The sequence below is a fragment of the Pleurodeles waltl genome, chromosome 7 (genome assembly GCF_031143425.1).
Source record: "Pleurodeles waltl isolate 20211129_DDA chromosome 7, aPleWal1.hap1.20221129, whole genome shotgun sequence".
Classification (NCBI taxonomy): domain Eukaryota; kingdom Metazoa; phylum Chordata; class Amphibia; order Caudata; family Salamandridae; genus Pleurodeles; species Pleurodeles waltl.
In genome coordinates, this window is record NC_090446.1 from 157427014 (window position 1) to 157445822 (window position 18809).

The window sequence follows — 18809 nt, forward strand, 5'->3', positions numbered from 1 at the left end:
AACGGAAGAATGGAAGTGCCACAGCTGTGCACAGGTATATTTCTAAAGTCCTAGAGCGAGGAGGCCAGCCACTCTCTAGCAAGTGAACAACAACATAGCAACTCAGCACTTACCTACATGTAGAACGTTTCCTTGGATAATAACATGGAAGGCGAAGCAGAGAGAGTTGAGAGGCAGAAGCAATCTACACCTAGATCAGAGACAAGATGCCAGAGCAGATGTTCGGTTAGAGTACCTCACGAATTCCTAAGGAGGCATCGAGGCTGCAGTCTAGCCTCGGTTCAAATACCTGCCAGCGCAACTATAATTTCGAGAAATGCCTCCCGCAACACGCAAGACCATTTAGAGGGATTTCCCTTGGCAAGGCTCAAAGTAGAAAAAACTCTTGGCTTAATCTTTCTGATTATTCAAAAAAGGCAAGGGCATACATATGAATTATCTCAGCTTCAGCAAGGTACAAATACATTGTAAGAGCACAGCATAAGCAAATGAAATAAATGACAGAATAATATGACACTATTCCCTAAACCTGATTGTAATGTTCCATTAATTTTACTTGCCTCCACCGTTTCAGACAAAAAGTGCAATGACAACTTTGCACAAAACTGTGACTGAAGACTTTTTAAACATACTTTTGAAAACTGAGGTCGCCATATAGCGGCATACGTTATAAACAAAGTAGGTGGTATCCTCGCCCTACCAGTCACACAGCATGTTTTTTAAACTTTCACTGCTTTTCAACTGCATTGCCTGGTACTAAACTCTTTTTTCCAAGTCTTTTAAGGTCTCTGCATTTAATGAAATTCCACACAATGTTTTTTTATATATTGAGACTATCGCTCAAAATCAATGCTATTGTTTTTTATCACTCATATCTTACAACTTATCACCCTTTGCCAAAATCATAGGAGAACCCTGACATGCAATGCAATACTCCAACTATAACCCACATTGATTAAAGCAATTTGTTCTTCTATTTAATAACTCTTGCACCACTGTTATGGGTTTTATAACTGCCTACTTGTTTTGTCCAGATCTCTGCGAACAGTCTTTGACCTTCTTTCTGGAAGCAGGTCTTTTAACAGGGCAATATCTCATCACTCTACTCCTGGCCAAGTGAGGTTTCCTCCAGATCCTAACACCTCTATAGACTTTAATTTAGAAACGCTGCTGACTTGCCATACACCCTACTAATTAATTCCACATATCTAAAGTATGTTTTCAGCAAAATACGCCTTTTCCAACAGAGCTGTACTTGTTCTTGCAACAACAGACACATGTGGTAGCAACACTGCAAAATAAATATTTTCTATTTCTATGCAGATGTTTTGCTGCCGTGAATCTGATCTTCCACAACGTAGCCTACAATATGTTCAGCATTCACTTTTCTGTGTCGAGGCATTGACTTAGAAGGGAGATAAGAGGAGCTTCGAGCAAAGAGAAGATAAAAACAGGTGGCTTGCACAAAAGATTCCACCTTTTCATAGCCACGTTGTTTTTTTCGCGAAATAGGGTAATTATCTACTGTAAAACATGATAAGTAGCACCAACAATGCTTGCAAGCACAGGAAGTGGCGGTCCAGCCTTCTCACCTACACAACGTAAACATCCTTGAAGGATGTCCACATGGGGCATATGTTGCTCCCTTCTGTTGCCCTTCCAGATATCAAGCTGGCCTTATTGTTGTGCGAATGACCTCAAAGTAAGTTCTTTCGAGGCTATATCTCATATGAAAATGACACTCCCAAAGTATTTGCACAATGATGGCTAAAAAAAGAATGTCCTAATGAACCAAACCTATAGCTTGACAAACTGATTTACCCACAGATCCGCACATGTACTATCTCACACACTTAGACACCACCTATCATACCATTGACTAACTACATCATGCCGTCGCACTGAATATTATGCACCACCCCACGGAAAACAGGCATCACGTTCCAATAAACAACAGAATATCACCTGCCACACTATTCATCACTTAATTACTTTCACAGCAAAACTGAGATGTCAAATGATTCACCAATACCGAAAGACCAAGGAAAGCAGGGGCCCTGCACCATACAGGGACATGCTGAATAACACACAACTTAACAATCAAACAACAGCCTTTGTTGGCCTACTCCTTGACCTAAACACAATACCACACAACATGGCCCTTATGTACCATTCAAGAAGCACTATCAAGCTAGCTTCGGTTCATAAGAAAGGGTGGAAAATCCAACATATTTGCCTATGTAGCTCCACCAATGGGAAGACCTGTAACTGAGGGATGTGTGATCATGTTTACCAAAATAGGAACGGGGGAAATCCATGTTTTATTTATTTTATTTCTTAATTTATTTTTAGCTGACAGGCAAAGAGTACTTCGCTTTGCAAAATCGTAATAATTCACTTTGCAGGTAATCCACAAAAGGACCAGACACAGAAAACTGCTCATCAGTAAGCGCCCAAAGGACAACTAGACTCAAAACATGGGCCAGTCATTACTATTTAGACAGAACATGGCAGCTAATCACAATATTTCCAACATAGGACCTAGTCTAGGTGTTTATAAGGAAGGCCAGGCAGGCAGGTTAGGATTTTGTACCATGACCATTTTGAAGTGCTGCCCACCTGCAATCAGAATAGCAGTTTATTACATTGCCCATAAATCCAGCGAGAGTCAGCAATATCACAGTGTGGTTGCTTGCTGCTTCCCCAGCCCCTTCCCCACCCTGTTTCTGTGTTTTTTTCAATCTTCACCTGGAGATCCAAGGCAAGATTCCCCGTGGAATCTACTTTAGCTAACCATAAACTGAAGAAATAATTTGCTTTGTCCTACCAGTTACATACATGGAAAGTGAAATTACATACAAATGGCAGAGGACCTAATACATACTTTCTCACCCACCACGGTTTCCAACCTTGCATGTAGCAATGTTCGTCAAGTTTACAAGATGGCTTCCCAAAACAGCCACCTCACCAGCTACCCGAAACAGAGAGGCATCAGTAAAGGTGAAATTACAACCCTGGTTCTAAACAAACGTCACCAACTGCAGGGGTCAACATTAAGTCCCCAACAGTGCCAAGAAGCCAAGTAATTGGCACAAACTGAAGGGCAACGTTACTGATGTTGTATTTTGCTTGTGGAACATGTTACATTAACAACGCAAATGTCCAATTTACGGATTATGAAATGCAAAATCGCTTTGACAGATTTTCTCAGTAAAGCTGTCTCCTCTCAGAGCGACCATAATCTCGGTGCTTTGTGTCCTTGAACACAACAGCCTGGTCGATTTCTAGCAAACACCAGCATGATCAAACAACCCCTTAATAACAAGTAATGTCCTGTTTATAGTATCTCTGCACGCTTTCTCGCAAACCTAACAGAGGGGCTTTATAAAAATAGAAACCCTAATTAGAGAAAGGCACTGTAACACAAATGGGTGCGAAGTCCAGTACATGAACACACTGAGTTGTGAAGGATTGCCAGACTACATTAGCATCATATGGAATGGCTTGAGTGAGAGGTGGACATAATACTTCCCACTCCATGTGTGGTAAACATCTGAGCAACCTCTGCAGCTCCTGACTCACATATCTAAAAATGCCTAGAGACAGTGGCATAGTATTTGGTAAAGAGGCTAACGAGTGAGTGAATCAGGGCAGTAAATGAACACCAATGGCTCCCATAGTTTTCCCAGGTACTGTAAATCAAATCGTTTGCGTGCAGAAGTTCTACTACCATTGCTTTCTTTGGTTCAAGCTTCGCCATGATACATACCACACATGAATGCCACTGATCGCAGCGTCTGCTGCATGAGGATCTGCGTCACAGGAGAGAGGTTGTGATGGGTATAGTGAGACATCACAATGCCAGAAAACAGAATAGCCATGATACCTGTTGAGACAGAGAACGTTTACCAAAATACGCATCTGCTCCAAGGAGAGAGTTACAGTACAAAGAACAAAAAAGTTAACACAGTCAAACAGTAGTTACAGGTGTCTGAAAATCGGATACATTTCCTCCTTTCCACAACGTATTTTCGTCTGGACATTCATTAGGTTTCCTGCTAGCACTAGGAATCACAGGTAGCTTTTTTTAGGTCTTTCTACAGACAGCACTAGTAGGGGGCTTCTGGTTCAACCCACAATGTATTACTCTCTTACATTCTGTTACTGTATTTTTGGTGTATCATTCCACCTCCAATGCATTGTAATGCCTTATGGACTACTTTACTACCGCTGAGGCACCGCTCACAGAGTGAACACCCCCAGCTGCTCCTCTCCCCAGCTGACGAGTGCTACTCAGAAAGAGCAGTCCTTGGAGCTCATGTAACTGCCAGCTGCTAAATACATATAGAAACAGGAAAGCTACTTTCAACAAAAAACATGCGCGCTATTGCCTGGCAGAATGGACAGTCTGTATGAGATGAGCAGTTGTTCCTTTTATCTACAAAATACTCTACTGTGTCGCTCAATGGTTTAAATATTCAATATATATCTTTTCAGCGCAGGTTTGATTTAGCCCTAAAGGAATGTATATTTTATATGTTGCATTTGTAAGTGTTGGGGTATTCTATTTTATTCTCTGGTTCCTGCTTTATCTGTCAGAGCAAAATGGCAAAAGCACAACAAAGAATCCAGAAAATAAAATGGTGTTGTCACTGAAATGAAAAGAACATGTTACTCAGGGGCGGCTCCTCCATAAACATAAACTATGTTTATTATCCTTTTCTTTGAAAGGGGTGTGGCCACGGGGGTGACGTGCACTGAGGGAGAATGCACTTCCCCTCAGAGCGCATATGTGTCTGGCCATCCGTCTCGGGCCAGCCAAACACACATGCGCACAGGGCTCTCTCCAGCCCAGGAACTGTGTGCATGAGTGCCTGCCTGGAGCAACGAGAGAGAGCGGAGCGAGGTGTGTTTTTAAATATTTTTTTAATTTAATTTTTACCCAAGTCCACCCCCCCCGACACCCTCCAATGCAGTGAAAGCCACGACTGATGTTACTTACTAAACTTCGGCAATTTCTTTCTGGTGGACACTATCTAATTGCAGATTCCTCAGTTTAAGAATATTCCTAGGTACCAATCTGGATTCTTAGAATTTTGTTAGCGTTGCTCCAGCTCATCGATAGGTGACATGATACAGCTTTGTTCTGCCTCGCAGGAAATCAGAGCAGAGACGCTTGTAAGCATCACCATTGCTCACCAACATAGTTTCCTAATCTTTCTACTTTTATGTCCTCAATCTCGGAGTACTATGAAAAAATGTGCTGGTGTCTGTATGTCAAAACCTGACATGGAACCTTATTATGTCCAGGAAGTATCTGCACAGAACAGGGAGGCAGGAGGACAGTGAGGAGTCTGCAGTTAGAGTATCCACCAGAAAGAACACTACCAAAGAGAACAAATTTGTTCTTCTGATGGATACTTCTCACTGTGGATTCCTCACCTTAAGAATGGATACCATAGCAGTACCTCCACAAGGTTGGTGGGTCTGTGCTGTGGACTTCAGTCAGAAATGCTTGCAGAGCGATACAGCCAAAATGATCCTTCTATCAGACCTGGCTGGAAAGACAGTAGAGGTTTGTGAACGTGTGCACCGATGTCCACGCCTCAGTCTGGCAGGTGTCCAGAACCAGTACACTGCTTGCCAATGCCATCGTAGCCTCATTGGCCCTGGTGAAATGAGCATACAGGATTCTAGAAAGTCAATTCTTTGCGAGCAAATTCTGTCATCTAAATGTTGTTGTCATTTTGTCATCCACATGATGGTCCCTTGTGTAGTCAATATAAATGCTAAATGTTCTTCTAGAATCCAGCTGATGAAGCATCTACTACACCACCGAAGGACGGGGTGGAGTGAAACATTTTGGCAGAGTGACAGACTAGAAAATGTGGAAAGGCATAACAAATTTGGACAAGAAGACTGCTCTGGTCTTCAGCACTAACCTGTCTGGAAAGAAGGTGGTGAAGAGCACAGATGTGATTGGAATTCGAAAGACTATTTTGAACATCAGTGGATGCAGTGAGCAGCTGCACAATGGCCTCAAAAGGAGTGGACATAAGAAAGATCGAAATTAAGTTCAAGTCCCATAGCGGAATGATGAACAGCTTCAGGGAAAACATGTCTCAGACTTTTGCTAAAACACTGTGTGATTTAATAGACATGGATTATCAGGTAAATGAAGAAATGCTTAAAGGATAGACCCCAACTTTGCCTAGTGCAAGGCCATATTGGGCCAAATATAAAATAAACAACAACACTCCTGAAAATTTGGCCTGCAGAGGGTAGGTGGTATGAGCACTACACCAGGCAATAAACTTCCCCGAAACACATGGACTTTGTTGAAGGGAGTCTTGCTACAAAGAAAACATCAAATACTGTGGCATTTAACTGTCAATGCTTAACCCCTTCTGTGCCGCGGACGTAGTGGTTACGTCCCGCGGCACAGTGCTGCTGTGCCGAGGACGTAACCACTACGTCCTCGGCACACAGCCCAGAGGGAGCGCTCTCGCTCCCTCTGTGTGCTTCCCCCCACCCCCCCAAAGTCAGGGATGGAAGGGGAAGCCCTTCCCCTTCCACCCCCGACCCCCCCACCCCCCCATAATGACGTCAGCGCGCGATCGCGCGCTGACTTCATTATGGGGATTTCGCAGCACAGGAAGCCATTTGCTTCCTGTGCGGCGACGAGGAAAGAGGTGAGTTCCTCTTCCCGGTGGGTGGGGGGTTTGGGCTAAAGAGGCACCGGGGGAAAGGAAAGGCTTTTCCTTTCCCCCGGTGTCTCTTTGAGCATTCCTGCTGCCCGATCGCATTGCGATCGGGCAGCAGGAATGCCCACTAGACACCAGGGATTTTTTTTTTTTGTTGTTTGCTCGTGTTTCTTGCTGGCGGGGAGCGGCCCCTTGGGCAAGGGTCGCTCCCCTTGTGGGGGCAATTAGTTACGGCCATTTCTGCCCCCCTTGGGGGCAGATTGGCCTACTTTTTAGGCGGATCTGCCCCCAAGGGGGGCAGAAACCACTGGATCACCAGGGAATTATATTTTCTGTGCAGGTATGTTGGGAGGGGGTGCCCCCTTGGGCAAGGGGCGCCCCCCCCAAGGGGGCAGAGAACTGTTGGCCATTTCTGCCCCCCTTGGGGGCAGATCGGCCTATTTTTTTTAGGTCCATCTGCCCCCAAGGGGGGCAGAAGCCACTTAGGCACCAGGGATTGTGTGTGTAGTGGATGGGGGGGCGCCCCCTTGGGCAAGGGTCGCTCCCCTTTGGGGGGCATGTCTTTTAGGGCCATTTCTGCCCCCCTTGAGGGCAGATCAGCCTATTATTTTTAGGTTGATCTGCCCCAAGGGGGGCAGAAACCACTAGAACGCCAGGGATGTTTTTTTATGTGTTTATTTTTGTGGGGGGGCGTCCCCATGGGCACGGGGCGCCCCCCCAAGGGGGGCATTGACCTGTTGGCCATTTCTGCCCCCCCTGGGGGCAGATGGGCCTATTTTTCTAGACCCACCTGCCCCCAAGGGGGGCAGAAGCCACGTAGACACCAGGGATAGTGTGTGTGTGTGTGTGTGTTAGTGGATGGGGGGGGGGGCTTGGGCAAGGGTCGCCCCCCACTTTGGGGGCACATGTACCCAGGCCATTTCTGCACCCCTTGGAGACAGATCAGCCTATTATTTTTAGGCTGATCTGCCCCCAAGGGGGGCAGAAACCACTAGAACGCCAGGGATTTTTTTTTATGTGTTTATTTTTGTGGGGGGGTGTCCCCTTGGGCACGGGGCGCCCCCCCAAGGGGGGCATTGACCTGTTGGCCATTTCTGCCCCCCCTGGGGGCAGATGGGCCTATTTTTCTAGACCCACCTGCCCCCAAGGGGGGCAGAAGCCACGTAGACACCAGGGATAGTGTGTGTGTGTGTGTGTGTTAGTGGATGGGGGGGGGCTTGGGCAAGGGTCGCCCCCCACTTTGGGGGCACATGTACCCAGGCCATTTCTGCACCCCTTGGAGACAGATCAGCCTATTATTTTTAGGCTGATCTGCCCCCAAGGGGGGCAGAAACCACTAGAACGCCAGGGTTTTTTTTTTATGTGTTTATTTTTGTGGGGGGGCGTCCCCTTGGGCACGGGGCGCCCCCCCAAGGGGGGCATTGACCTGTTGGCCATTTCTGCCCCCCCTGGGGGCAGATGGGCCTATTTTTCTAGACCCACCTGCCCCCAAGGGGGGCAGAAGCCACGTAGACACCAGGGATAGTGTGTGTGTGTGTGTGTGTTAGTGGATGGGGGGGGGCTTGGGCAAGGGTCGCCCCCCACTTTGGGGGCACATGTACCCAGGCCATTTCTGCACCCCTTGGAGACAGATCAGCCTATTATTTTTAGGCTGATCTGCCCCCAAGGGGGGCAGAAACCACTAGAACGCCAGGGATTTTTTTTTATGTGTTTATTTTTGTGGGGGGGCGTCCGCTCGGGCACGGGGCGCCCCCCCAAGGGGGGCATTGACCTGTTGGCCATTTCTGCCCCCCCTGGGGGCAGATGGGCCTATTTTTCTAGACCCACCTGCCCCCAAGGGGGGCAGAAGCCACGTAGACACCAGGGATAGTGTGTGTGTGTGTGTGTGTGTTAGTGGATGGGGGGGGGCTTGGGCAAGGGTCGCCCCCCACTTTGGGGGCACATGTACCCAGGCCATTTCTGCACCCCTTGGAGACAGATCAGCCTATTATTTTTAGGCTGATCTGCCCCCAAGGGGGGCAGAAACCACTAGAACGCCAGGGTTTTTTTTTTATGTGTTTATTTTTGTGGGGGGGCGTCCCCTTGGGCACGGGGCGCCCCCCCAAGGGGGGCATTGACCTGTTGGCCATTTCTGCCCCCCCTGGGGGCAGATGGGCCTATTTTTCTAGACCCACCTGCCCCCAAGGGGGGCAGAAGCCACGTAGACACCAGGGATAGTGTGTGTGTGTGTGTGTGTTAGTGGATGGGGGGGGGCTTGGGCAAGGGTCGCCCCCCACTTTGGGGGCACATGTACCCAGGCCATTTCTGCACCCCTTGGAGACAGATCAGCCTATTATTTTTAGGCTGATCTGCCCCCAAGGGGGGCAGAAACCACTAGAACGCCAGGGATTTTTTTTTATGTGTTTATTTTTGTGGGGGGGCGTCCCCTCGGGCACGGGGCGCCCCCCCAAGGGGGGCATTGACCTGTTGGCCATTTCTGCCCCCCCTGGGGGCAGATGGGCCTATTTTTCTAGACCCACCTGCCCCCAAGGGGGGCAGAAGCCACGTAGACACCAGGGATAGTGTGTGTGTGTGTGTGTGTTAGTGGATGGGGGGGGGTTTGGGCAAGGGTCGCCCCCCACTTTGGGGGCACATGTACCCAGGCCATTTCTGCACCCCTTGGAGACAGATCAGCCTATTATTTTTAGGCTGATCTGCCCCCAAGGGGGGCAGAAACCACTAGAACGCCAGGGATTTTTTTTTATGTGTTTATTTTTGTGGGGGGGCGTCCCCTTGGGCACGGGGCGCCCCCCCAAGGGGGGCATTGACCTGTTGGCCATTTCTGCCCCCCCTGGGGGCAGATGGGCCTATTTTTCTAGACCCACCTGCCCCCAAGGGGGGCAGAAGCCACGTAGACACCAGGGATAGTGTGTGTGTGTGTGTGTGTTAGTGGATGGGGGGGGGCTTGGGCAAGGGTCGCCCCCCACTTTGGGGGCACATGTACCCAGGCCATTTCTGCACCCCTTGGAGACAGATCAGCCTATTATTTTTAGGCTGATCTGCCCCCAAGGGGGGCAGAAACCACTAGAACGCCAGGGATTTTTTTTTATGTGTTTATTTTTGTGGGGGGCGTCCCCTTGGTCACGGGGCGCCCCCCCAAGGGGGGCATTGACCTGTTGGCCATTTCTACACCCCCTGGGGGCAGATGGGCCTATTTTCTTAGGCCCACCTGCCCCCAAGGGGGCAGAAGCCACTTAGGCACCAGGGATAGTGTTGTGTGTGTTTTTTTTGTTTTTTTTTGTTTGAGGGCTGTCCCCTTTGGCAAGGGTCGCTCTCCATGGGGACACAGTACTAAAGGTATTTTCTGGCTTCCTTGGGGCAGACAGGCCTATTTTTTTAGTAGGCCCATCTGCCCCTATGACAGAATCCACTTAGGCACCAATTTCTAAAATGTTTGATGGTGGGGTGTTTGTCAACTGAAGAAGTCTTTGCATTTGTGATAAAAAAAAATTTCCTCCTTTTTGTTCTAGTTCAAAGCTTTTGCTTTATTTGCTGTGGCTCCTTGCGGTTTTGGCGGTGGTTGACCTGCAGTTTGCACAGTTGCATGTTTTAGGTAAGTAAAAACAATTTACTCCAAAGGAGTATTGTTGCCATGCATGAATGACATGTTTGTAGGGGGTGTACTAAATGCAGGATTGTGTGTGAAATTGTCCTTAGGTTTGTGCACAATGATATTTGTTGTGTCTTATTTCTAATTTGCCTTTCTTTCTTTCTTTTTAGTGGGATATCATTGGTGATTGCTGTGTAGTTGCTGGTGAATCAAGCTTTTTCAGGCAAGTGAGCGGTATCGTTTTTGAGTTTGTAACTCTTACTAACAAAGCTACACTTTGTTACTTGTCTTACACAGTGCTGGTTGTTGGTGGTGAATTTGTCCAGTTAATTTTAGCAGGAGAGATCATGGCTAGCCGCAGGATGACCGCTCAGCAGGTGGTTGGTATGCTTTTTGAGTCACAGTCTGATCATGACTATGAGACGGACTCTGCATCTGAGGCAGAGGAGGAAGTCAGAGATTCTGGCAGTGATGTTTCTGTTGGAGGGGAATCTTCTGATGATGAAGCCACACTCAGTGCAGATGAAGGTTCTGTTTTAGAGGAGGACATTGATGTGCCAATAGTGCAGCAACCTGGGGCTGAAAGGTTTCCCGTTAGAAGACCTGATGTCTGGGTTGCCCCAAACATGGAGCAGCCAGAGTTGCCTGCCTTTACTGGTCTCCCGGGGTGTAACGCCAATACAGAGAACTTTATGCCTATCAATTTCTTTGAGTTATTCATGGATGATGTGTTTTTGGAAGAGATTGTTGAGCAGACTAATTTGTATGCGGAGCAGCATTTGAGGGACAACGCTGCTAGACTTAGGCCACACTCTAGAGCTGCCCAGTGTATTCCCACAAATTTGGAGGAGCTAAAAAAGTTTTTGGGTTTGACTTTTTTGATGGGGTTGATAAGGAAGCCGTCACTGGCTTCTTATTGGTCTACTAGTCCCTTGATGGCAACAGCTATATTTCCAGCTACCATGAGTCGTAATCGGTATTTGCTTCTTCTTAGGATGCTGCATTTTGTTGACAATGCATTAGCCTTGCCACGAGATCACCCAGATTCTGACCGTCTTTTTAAGATTAGGCCTGTCCTTGATCATTTTGTAGATCGGTTTTCGGAGGTCTATGTTCCAGGCAAAGAGATAAGTGTGGACGAGTCTTTGGTCCTCTTCAAGGGTCGTTTGGTTTTTAGGCAGTACATTCCTAGCAAAAGGGCACGATATGGAATTAAATTGTATATGCTGTCTGAAAGTAGGACAGGATATGTGTATAGTTTCCGTGTGTACACTGGTAGGGATTCCAATATTGACCCCCCTGGTTGTCCTCCCACTTTTGGAGTTACTGAGAAAATAGTGTGGGATCTTGGTAGACGACTGTTCAACAAAGGTCACCATTTGTATGTAGATAACTTCTACACTGGTGTGCAGTTGTTCAAGGAATTGTTTAGAGTGGACACAGTTGCTTGTGGCACAATCCGTTCTAACCGGAAAGGCTATCCAAGGGAGCTTGTCTGTAAAAAACTTGAGAGGGGACAGTGCTGTGCCTTGCGGAACGAGGAGCTGCTAGCTTTGAAATTTTCAGACAAGAGGGATGTCTACATGCTAAGTACCATCCATGATGAGAGTACTTCCCCTGTGACTGTTTGGGGCCAGGTTGCTGAAGTGCGCAAACCTGTGTGCATTTTAGATTATAATAAGCACATGGGAGGTGTAGATAGAGTTGACCAGAGGTTGGAACCTTATACTGCTATTCGTAAGTCTTATGTTTGGTATAAGAAGTTAGCACTTCACCTCTTCCACTTAGCAACCTTCAATGCTTTTATTGTGTTTAGGGATAGGTCTCCAGACTCAAAGATGACATTTGTGAAATTTCAGGAGTCAGTGATAGAGAGCCTTATTGTGGTGGAACAGGCCAGAGTTCCTAGAGAAGCAGTGGTGGAGGATGTGGCTAGATTGAAAGATCGCCACTTTGCTGAGCACATTCCTCCCACACCCAAAAAAGACTTTCCAGCTAAGAAATGTAGAGTGTGTTTTCGAAGAGGTATCCGGAGGGAGTCTCGAATGTACTGCCCAGATTGTCCTTCAAAGCCTGGGCTGTGTGTCGGTGCTTGTTTTAAGAATTACCACACCCAGAAGAATTTCTGGGAACAACCATGAGTGTAAACTCATGTCTGTTTTGTATTTTCATGTGTTTAGTTTCATGGTTAGCATTTCTGTCATGTTGTTAGTTAGAGCTTTTGTGTTTGTTGTTTTGTAATTCTTTCTACTTAGTTAGGGGTTCCTCTGTTAAAAAAAAAAAAAATATGATGCCATTGTGTGTGGAGTGGGGCTTGGCTGAGACTGTACATATTGACTTGATGTTGGCTACTGCAACACACTGCAAGCCAAACACCAGTCCACACACTCCCATCAGCTGGTGTGATTGTTGTATCAGGCATGTGGGCGTATGTAAGTGATGGGCCCTTGAGTGGCGCTGTCTGTCGATGTGAGTGTTGTAATGTGCTGGGCCCGTGGCTGGCGGTGTGAATGGCCTTGTGTGTGTCATGTATGAAAGTTGTGTGAATGGACTGTAAAGCGGTTGGTGCCTTGTCGCGGCTTTACAGCTCACGAGCTGTGAGTCATTGGTTCAGTTTTTTGCCTTTCAGTTACTAACAGTGCTTTTCATTTTTGTGAAAGCTCTTGTTAGTAAAATTTGATCCACTGAACCATCACTCACCCTCGTGCCAAATCCAACCAGTATGTGTGGTAAAAATGACCAAACCTGCTCCGCTGTAATCAGGCGTCGCAGCACACCTATGACACGCTAGGTGCCTCAGGTGGGACCCCGATGATGAAGCATGCCACCAACTTGGTTGGTGGGTGAGGGGTCTTTTTCACATAACCTAAGTGTGTTTCTTTTCAAAATTTTAGTGTTTGGCACATCACGGACGTATGTGGGCACATCAAAACGATATATTACAAAACTACCTGTGTTTGGGGGGGGAGAGGGCACCTATGTTTTTGGTCCTGTGTGCGGCCTTCATCTAGGGAAACCTACCAAACCCAGACATTTTTTAAAACTAGACACCCCAAGGAGTCTAGGGAGGAGTGGCTTGCGTGGATCCCCCAACATTTTCTTACCCAGACTCCTCTGTAAACCTCAAAATGTGCTTAAAAAAAGCATATTTTCCGGACTTTTCTTCGTACGATCACCACTCCAGCACAAAATTCCTACTCCCCAGTGTTCCCCTCAGTCTCCCAAATAAAATGACACCTCACGTATGTGGGTCCCCAAAGCAGAGTCAGTCTAAAGATGTATAAAAGAATATGTCCTTATAAACTCGCAGTACTATCCCCTGTATCTCTACAAGTTTTGGGCCTTATTCTGTTGGAGGCACCTGGCCCACCCACACAACTGAGGTATCATTTTTATCGGGAGACTTGGGGGAACGCTGGGTGGAAGGAAATTTGTGGCTCCACTCAGATTCCAGAACTTTCTGTCACCGAAATGTGTGAAAAATGCGTTTTTTTAGCCAATATTTGAGGTTTGGAAAGGATTCTGGGTAACAGAACCTGGTCAGAGCCCCTCAAGTCACCCCATCTTGGATTCCCCTAGGTCTCTAGTTTTCAGAAATGCACAGGTTTGGTAGGTTTCCCTAGGTGCTGGCTGAGCTACAGGCCAAAAACTACAGGTAGGCACTGTTTTCAATGAAACAATGTGATATGTCCACGTTGCGCTTTGGGGCGTTTCCTGTCGCGGGCGCTAGGCCTACCCACACAAGTGAGGTATCATTTTTATCGGGAGACGTGGGGGAACGCTGGGTGGAAGGAAATTTGTGGCTCCTCTCAGATTCCAGAACTTTCTGCCACAGAAATGTGAGGAACATGTGTTTTTTTAGCCAATTTTTGAGCTTTGCAAAGGATTCTGGGTAACAGAACCTGGTCCGAGCCCCGCCAGTCACCCCTCCTTGGATTCCCCTAGGTCTCTAGTTTTCAGAAATGCACAGGTTTGGTAGGTTTCCCTAGGTGGCGGCTGAGCTACAGGCCAAAATCTACAGGTAGGCACTTCGCTAAAAACAGGTCTGTTTTCTTCCAAAATTTTGGTGGTGTCCACGTTGCGCTTTGGGGCGTTTCCTGTCGTGGGCGCTAGGCCTACCCACGCAAGTGAGGTATCATTTTTATCGGGAGACTTGGGGGAACGCTGGGTGGAAGGAAATTTGTGGCTCCTCCCAGATTCCAGAACTTTCTGCCACAGAAATGTGAGGAACATGTGTTTTTTTAGCCAATTTTTGAGCTTTGCAAAGGATTCTGGGTAACAGAACCTGGTCCGAGCCCCGCCAGTCACCCCTCCTTGGATTCCCCTAGGTCTCTAGTTTTCAGAAATGCACAGGTTTGGTAGGTTTCCCTAGGTGGCGGCTGAGCTACAGGCCAAAATCTACAGGTAGGCACTTTGCTAAAAACAGGTCTGTTTTCTGTGATGTGTCCACGTTGCGCTTTGGGGCGTTTCCTGTCGCGGGCGCTAGGCCTACCCACACAAGTGAGGTATCATTTTTATCGGGAGACGTGGGGGAACGCTGGGTGGAATCAAATTTGTGGCTCCTCTCAGATTCCAGAACTTTCTGCCACAGAAATGTGAGGAACATGTGTTTTTTTAGCCAATTTTTGAGCTTTGCAAAGGATTCTGGGTAACAGAACCTGGTCCGAGCCCCGCCAGTCACCCCTCCTTGGATTCCCCTAGGTCTCTAGTTTTCAGAAATGCACAGGTTTGGTAGGTTTCCCTAGGTGGCGGCTGAGCTACAGGCCAAAATCTACAGGTAGGCACTTCGCTAAAAACAGGTCTGTTTTCTTCCAAAATTTTGGTGGTGTCCACGTTGCGCTTTGGGGCGTTTCCTGTCGCGGGCGCTAGGCCTACCCACGCAAGTGAGGTATCATCTTTATCGGGAGACTTGGGGGAACGCTGGGTGGAAGGAAATTTGTGGCTCCTCCCAGATTCCAGAACTTTCTGCCACAGAAATGTGAGGAACATGTGTTTTTTTAGCCAATTTTTGAGCTTTGCAAAGGATTCTGGGTAACAGAACCTGGTCCGAGCCCCGCCAGTCACCCCTCCTTGGATTCCCCTAGGTCTCTAGTTTTCAGAAATGCACAGGTTTGGTAGGTTTCCCTAGGTGGCGGCTGAGCTACAGGCCAAAATCTACAGGTAGGCACTTTGCTAAAAACAGGTCTGTTTTCTGTGATGTGTCCACGTTGCGCTTTGGGGCGTTTCCTGTCGCGGGCGCTAGGCCTACCCACACAAGTGAGGTATCATTTTTATCGGGAGACGTGGGGGAACGCTGGGTGGAAGGAAATTTGTGGCTCCTCTCAGATTCCAGAACTTTCTGCCACAGAAATGTGAGGAACATGTGTTTTTTTAGCCAATTTTTGAGCTTTGCAAAGGATTCTGGGTAACAGAACCTGGTCCGAGCCCCGCCAGTCACCCCTCCTTGGATTCCCCTAGGTCTCTAGTTTTCAGAAATGCACAGGTTTGGTAGGTTTCCCTAGGTGGCGGCTGAGCTACAGGCCAAAATCTACAGGTAGGCACTTCGCTAAAAACAGGTCTGTTTTCTTCCAAAATTTTGGTGGTGTCCACGTTGCGCTTTGGGGCGTTTCCTGTCGCGGGCGCTAGGCCTACCCACGCAAGTGAGGTATCATTTTTATCGGGAGACTTGGGGGAACGCTGGGTGGAAGGAAATTTGTGGCTCCTCCCAGATTCCAGAACTTTCTGCCACAGAAATGTGAGGAACATGTGTTTTTTTAGCCAATTTTTGAGCTTTGCAAAGGATTCTGGGTAACAGAACCTGGTCCGAGCCCCGCCAGTCACCCCTCCTTGGATTCCCCTAGGTCTCTAGTTTTCAGAAATGCACAGGTTTGGTAGGTTTCCCTAGGTGGCGGCTGAGCTACAGGCCAAAATCTACAGGTAGGCACTTTGCTAAAAACAGGTCTGTTTTCTGTGATGTGTCCACGTTGCGCTTTGGGGCGTTTCCTGTCGCGGGCGCTAGGCCTACCCACACAAGTGAGGTATCATTTTTATCGGGAGACGTGGGGGAACGCTGGGGGAAGGAAATTTGTGGCTCCTCTCAGATTCCAGAACTTTCTGCCACAGAAATGTGAGGAACATGTGTTTTTTTAGCCAATTTTTGAGCTTTGCAAAGGATTCTGGGTAACAGAACCTGGTCCGAGCCCCGCCAGTCACCCCTCCTTGGATTCCCCTAGGTCTCTAGTTTTCAGAAATGCACAGGTTTGGTAGGTTTCCCTAGGTGGCGGCTGAGCTACAGGCCAAAATCTACAGGTAGGCACTTCGCTAAAAACAGGTCTGTTTTCTTCCAAAATTTTGGTGGTGTCCACGTTGCGCTTTGGGGCGTTTCCTGTCGCGGGCGCTAGGCCTACCCACGCAAGTGAGGTATCATTTTTATCGGGAGACTTGGGGGAACGCTGGGTGGAAGGAAATTTGTGGCTCCTCCCAGATTCCAGAACTTTCTGCCACAGAAATGTGAGGAACATGTGTTTTTTTAGCCAATTTTTGAGCTTTGCAAAGGATTCTGGGTAACAGAACCTGGTCCGAGCCCCGCCAGTCACCCCTCCTTGGATTCCCCTAGGTCTCTAGTTTTCAGAAATGCACAGGTTTGGTAGGTTTCCCTAGGTGGCGGCTGAGCTACAGGCCAAAATCTACAGGTAGGCACTTTGCTAAAAACAGGTCTGTTTTCTGTGATGTGTCCACGTTGCGCTTTGGGGCGTTTCCTGTCGCGGGCGCTAGGCCTACCCACACAAGTGAGGTATCATTTTTATCGGGAGACGTGGGGGAACGCTGGGTGGAAGGAAATTTGTGGCTCCTCTCAGATTCCAGAACTTTCTGCCACAGAAATGTGAGGAACATGTGTTTTTTTAGCCAATTTTTGAGCTTTGCAAAGGATTCTGGGTAACAGAACCTGGTCCGAGCCCCGCCAGTCACCCCTCCTTGGATTCCCCTAGGTCTCTAGTTTTCAGAAATGCACAGGTTTGGTAGGTTTCCCTAGGTGGCGGCTGAGCTACAGGCCAAAATCTACAGGTAGGCACTTCGCTAAAAACAGGTCTGTTTTCTTCCAAAATTTTGGTGGTGTCCACGTTGCGCTTTGGGGCGTTTCCTGTCGCGGGCGCTAGGCCTACCCACGCAAGTGAGGTATCATTTTTATCGGGAGACTTGGGGGAACGCTGGGTGGAAGGAAATTTGTGGCTCCTCCCAGATTCCAGAACTTTCTGCCACAGAAATGTGAGGAACATGTGTTTTTTTAGCCAATTTTTGAGCTTTGCAAAGGATTCTGGGTAACAGAACCTGGTCCGAGCCCCGCCAGTCACCCCTCCTTGGATTCCCCTAGGTCTCTAGTTTTCAGAAATGCACAGGTTTGGTAGGTTTCCCTAGGTGGCGGCTGAGCTAGAGGCCAAAATCTACAGGTAGGCACTTTGCTAAAAACAGGTCTGTTTTCTGTGATGTGTCCACGTTGCGCTTTGGGGCGTTTCCTGTCGCGGGCGCTAGGCCTACCCACACAAGTGAGGTATCATTTTTATCGGGAGACGTGGGGGAACGCTGGGTGGAAGGAAATTTGTGGCTCCTCTCAGATTCCAGAACTTTCTGCCACAGAAATGTGAGGAACATGTGTTTTTTTAGCCAATTTTTGAGCTTTGCTAAGGATTCTGGGTAACAGAACCTGGTCCGAGCCCCGCCAGTCACCCCTCCTTGGATTCCCCTAGGTCTCTAGTTTTCAGAAATGTACAGGTTTGGTAGGTTTCCCTAGGTGCCGGCTGAGCTAGAGGCCAAAATCTGCAGGTAGTCACTTCGCAAAAAACACCTCTGTTTTCTTCCAAAATTTTGGTGGTGTCCACGTTGCGCTTTGGGGCGTTTCCTGTCGCGGGCGCTAGGCCTACCCACGCAAGTGAGGTATCATTTTTATCGGGAGACTTGGGGGAACGCTGGGTGGAAGGAAATTTGTGGCTCCTCTCAGATTCCAGAACTTTCTGTCACTCAAATGTGAGGAAAATGCGTTTTTTTAGCCAAAATATGAGGTTTGCAAAGGATTCTGGGTAACAGAACCTGGTCCGAGCCCCGCCAGTCACCCCTTCTTGGATTCCCCTAGGTCTCTAGTTTTCAGAAATGCACAGGTTTGGTAGGTTTCCCTAGGTGGCGGCTGAGCTAGAGGCCAAAATCTACAGGTAGGCACTTTGCTAAAAACAGATCTGTTTTCTGTGATGTGTCCACGTTGCGCTTTGGGGCGTTTCCTGTCGCGGGCGCTAGGCCTACCCACACAAGTGAGGTATCATTTTTATCGGGAGACGTGGGGGAACGCTGGGTGGAAGGAAATTTGTGGCTCCTCTCAGATTCCAGAACTTTCTGCCACAGAAATGTGAGGAACATGTGTTTTTTTAGCCAATTTTTGAGCTTTGCAAAGGATTCTGGGTAACAGAACCTGGTCCGAGCCACACAAATCACCCCATCTTGGATTCCCCTAGGTCTCTAGTTTTCAGAAATGCACAGGTTTGGTAGGT

General features: G+C 47.9%; 1 protein-coding gene across 1 annotated transcript in view; it reads right to left on the reverse strand.

The window, feature by feature from the left end:
* SLC9A8 (solute carrier family 9 member A8) overlaps positions 1-18809 on the reverse strand; it is a 567556-nt gene that overhangs the window by 107266 nt on the left and 441481 nt on the right. The window contains exon 11 of the mRNA XM_069243441.1: positions 3770-3886. Within this exon, the coding sequence (XP_069099542.1) occupies positions 3770-3886 (117 nt within the window). The remainder of the gene's footprint in view (positions 1-3769; positions 3887-18809) is intronic.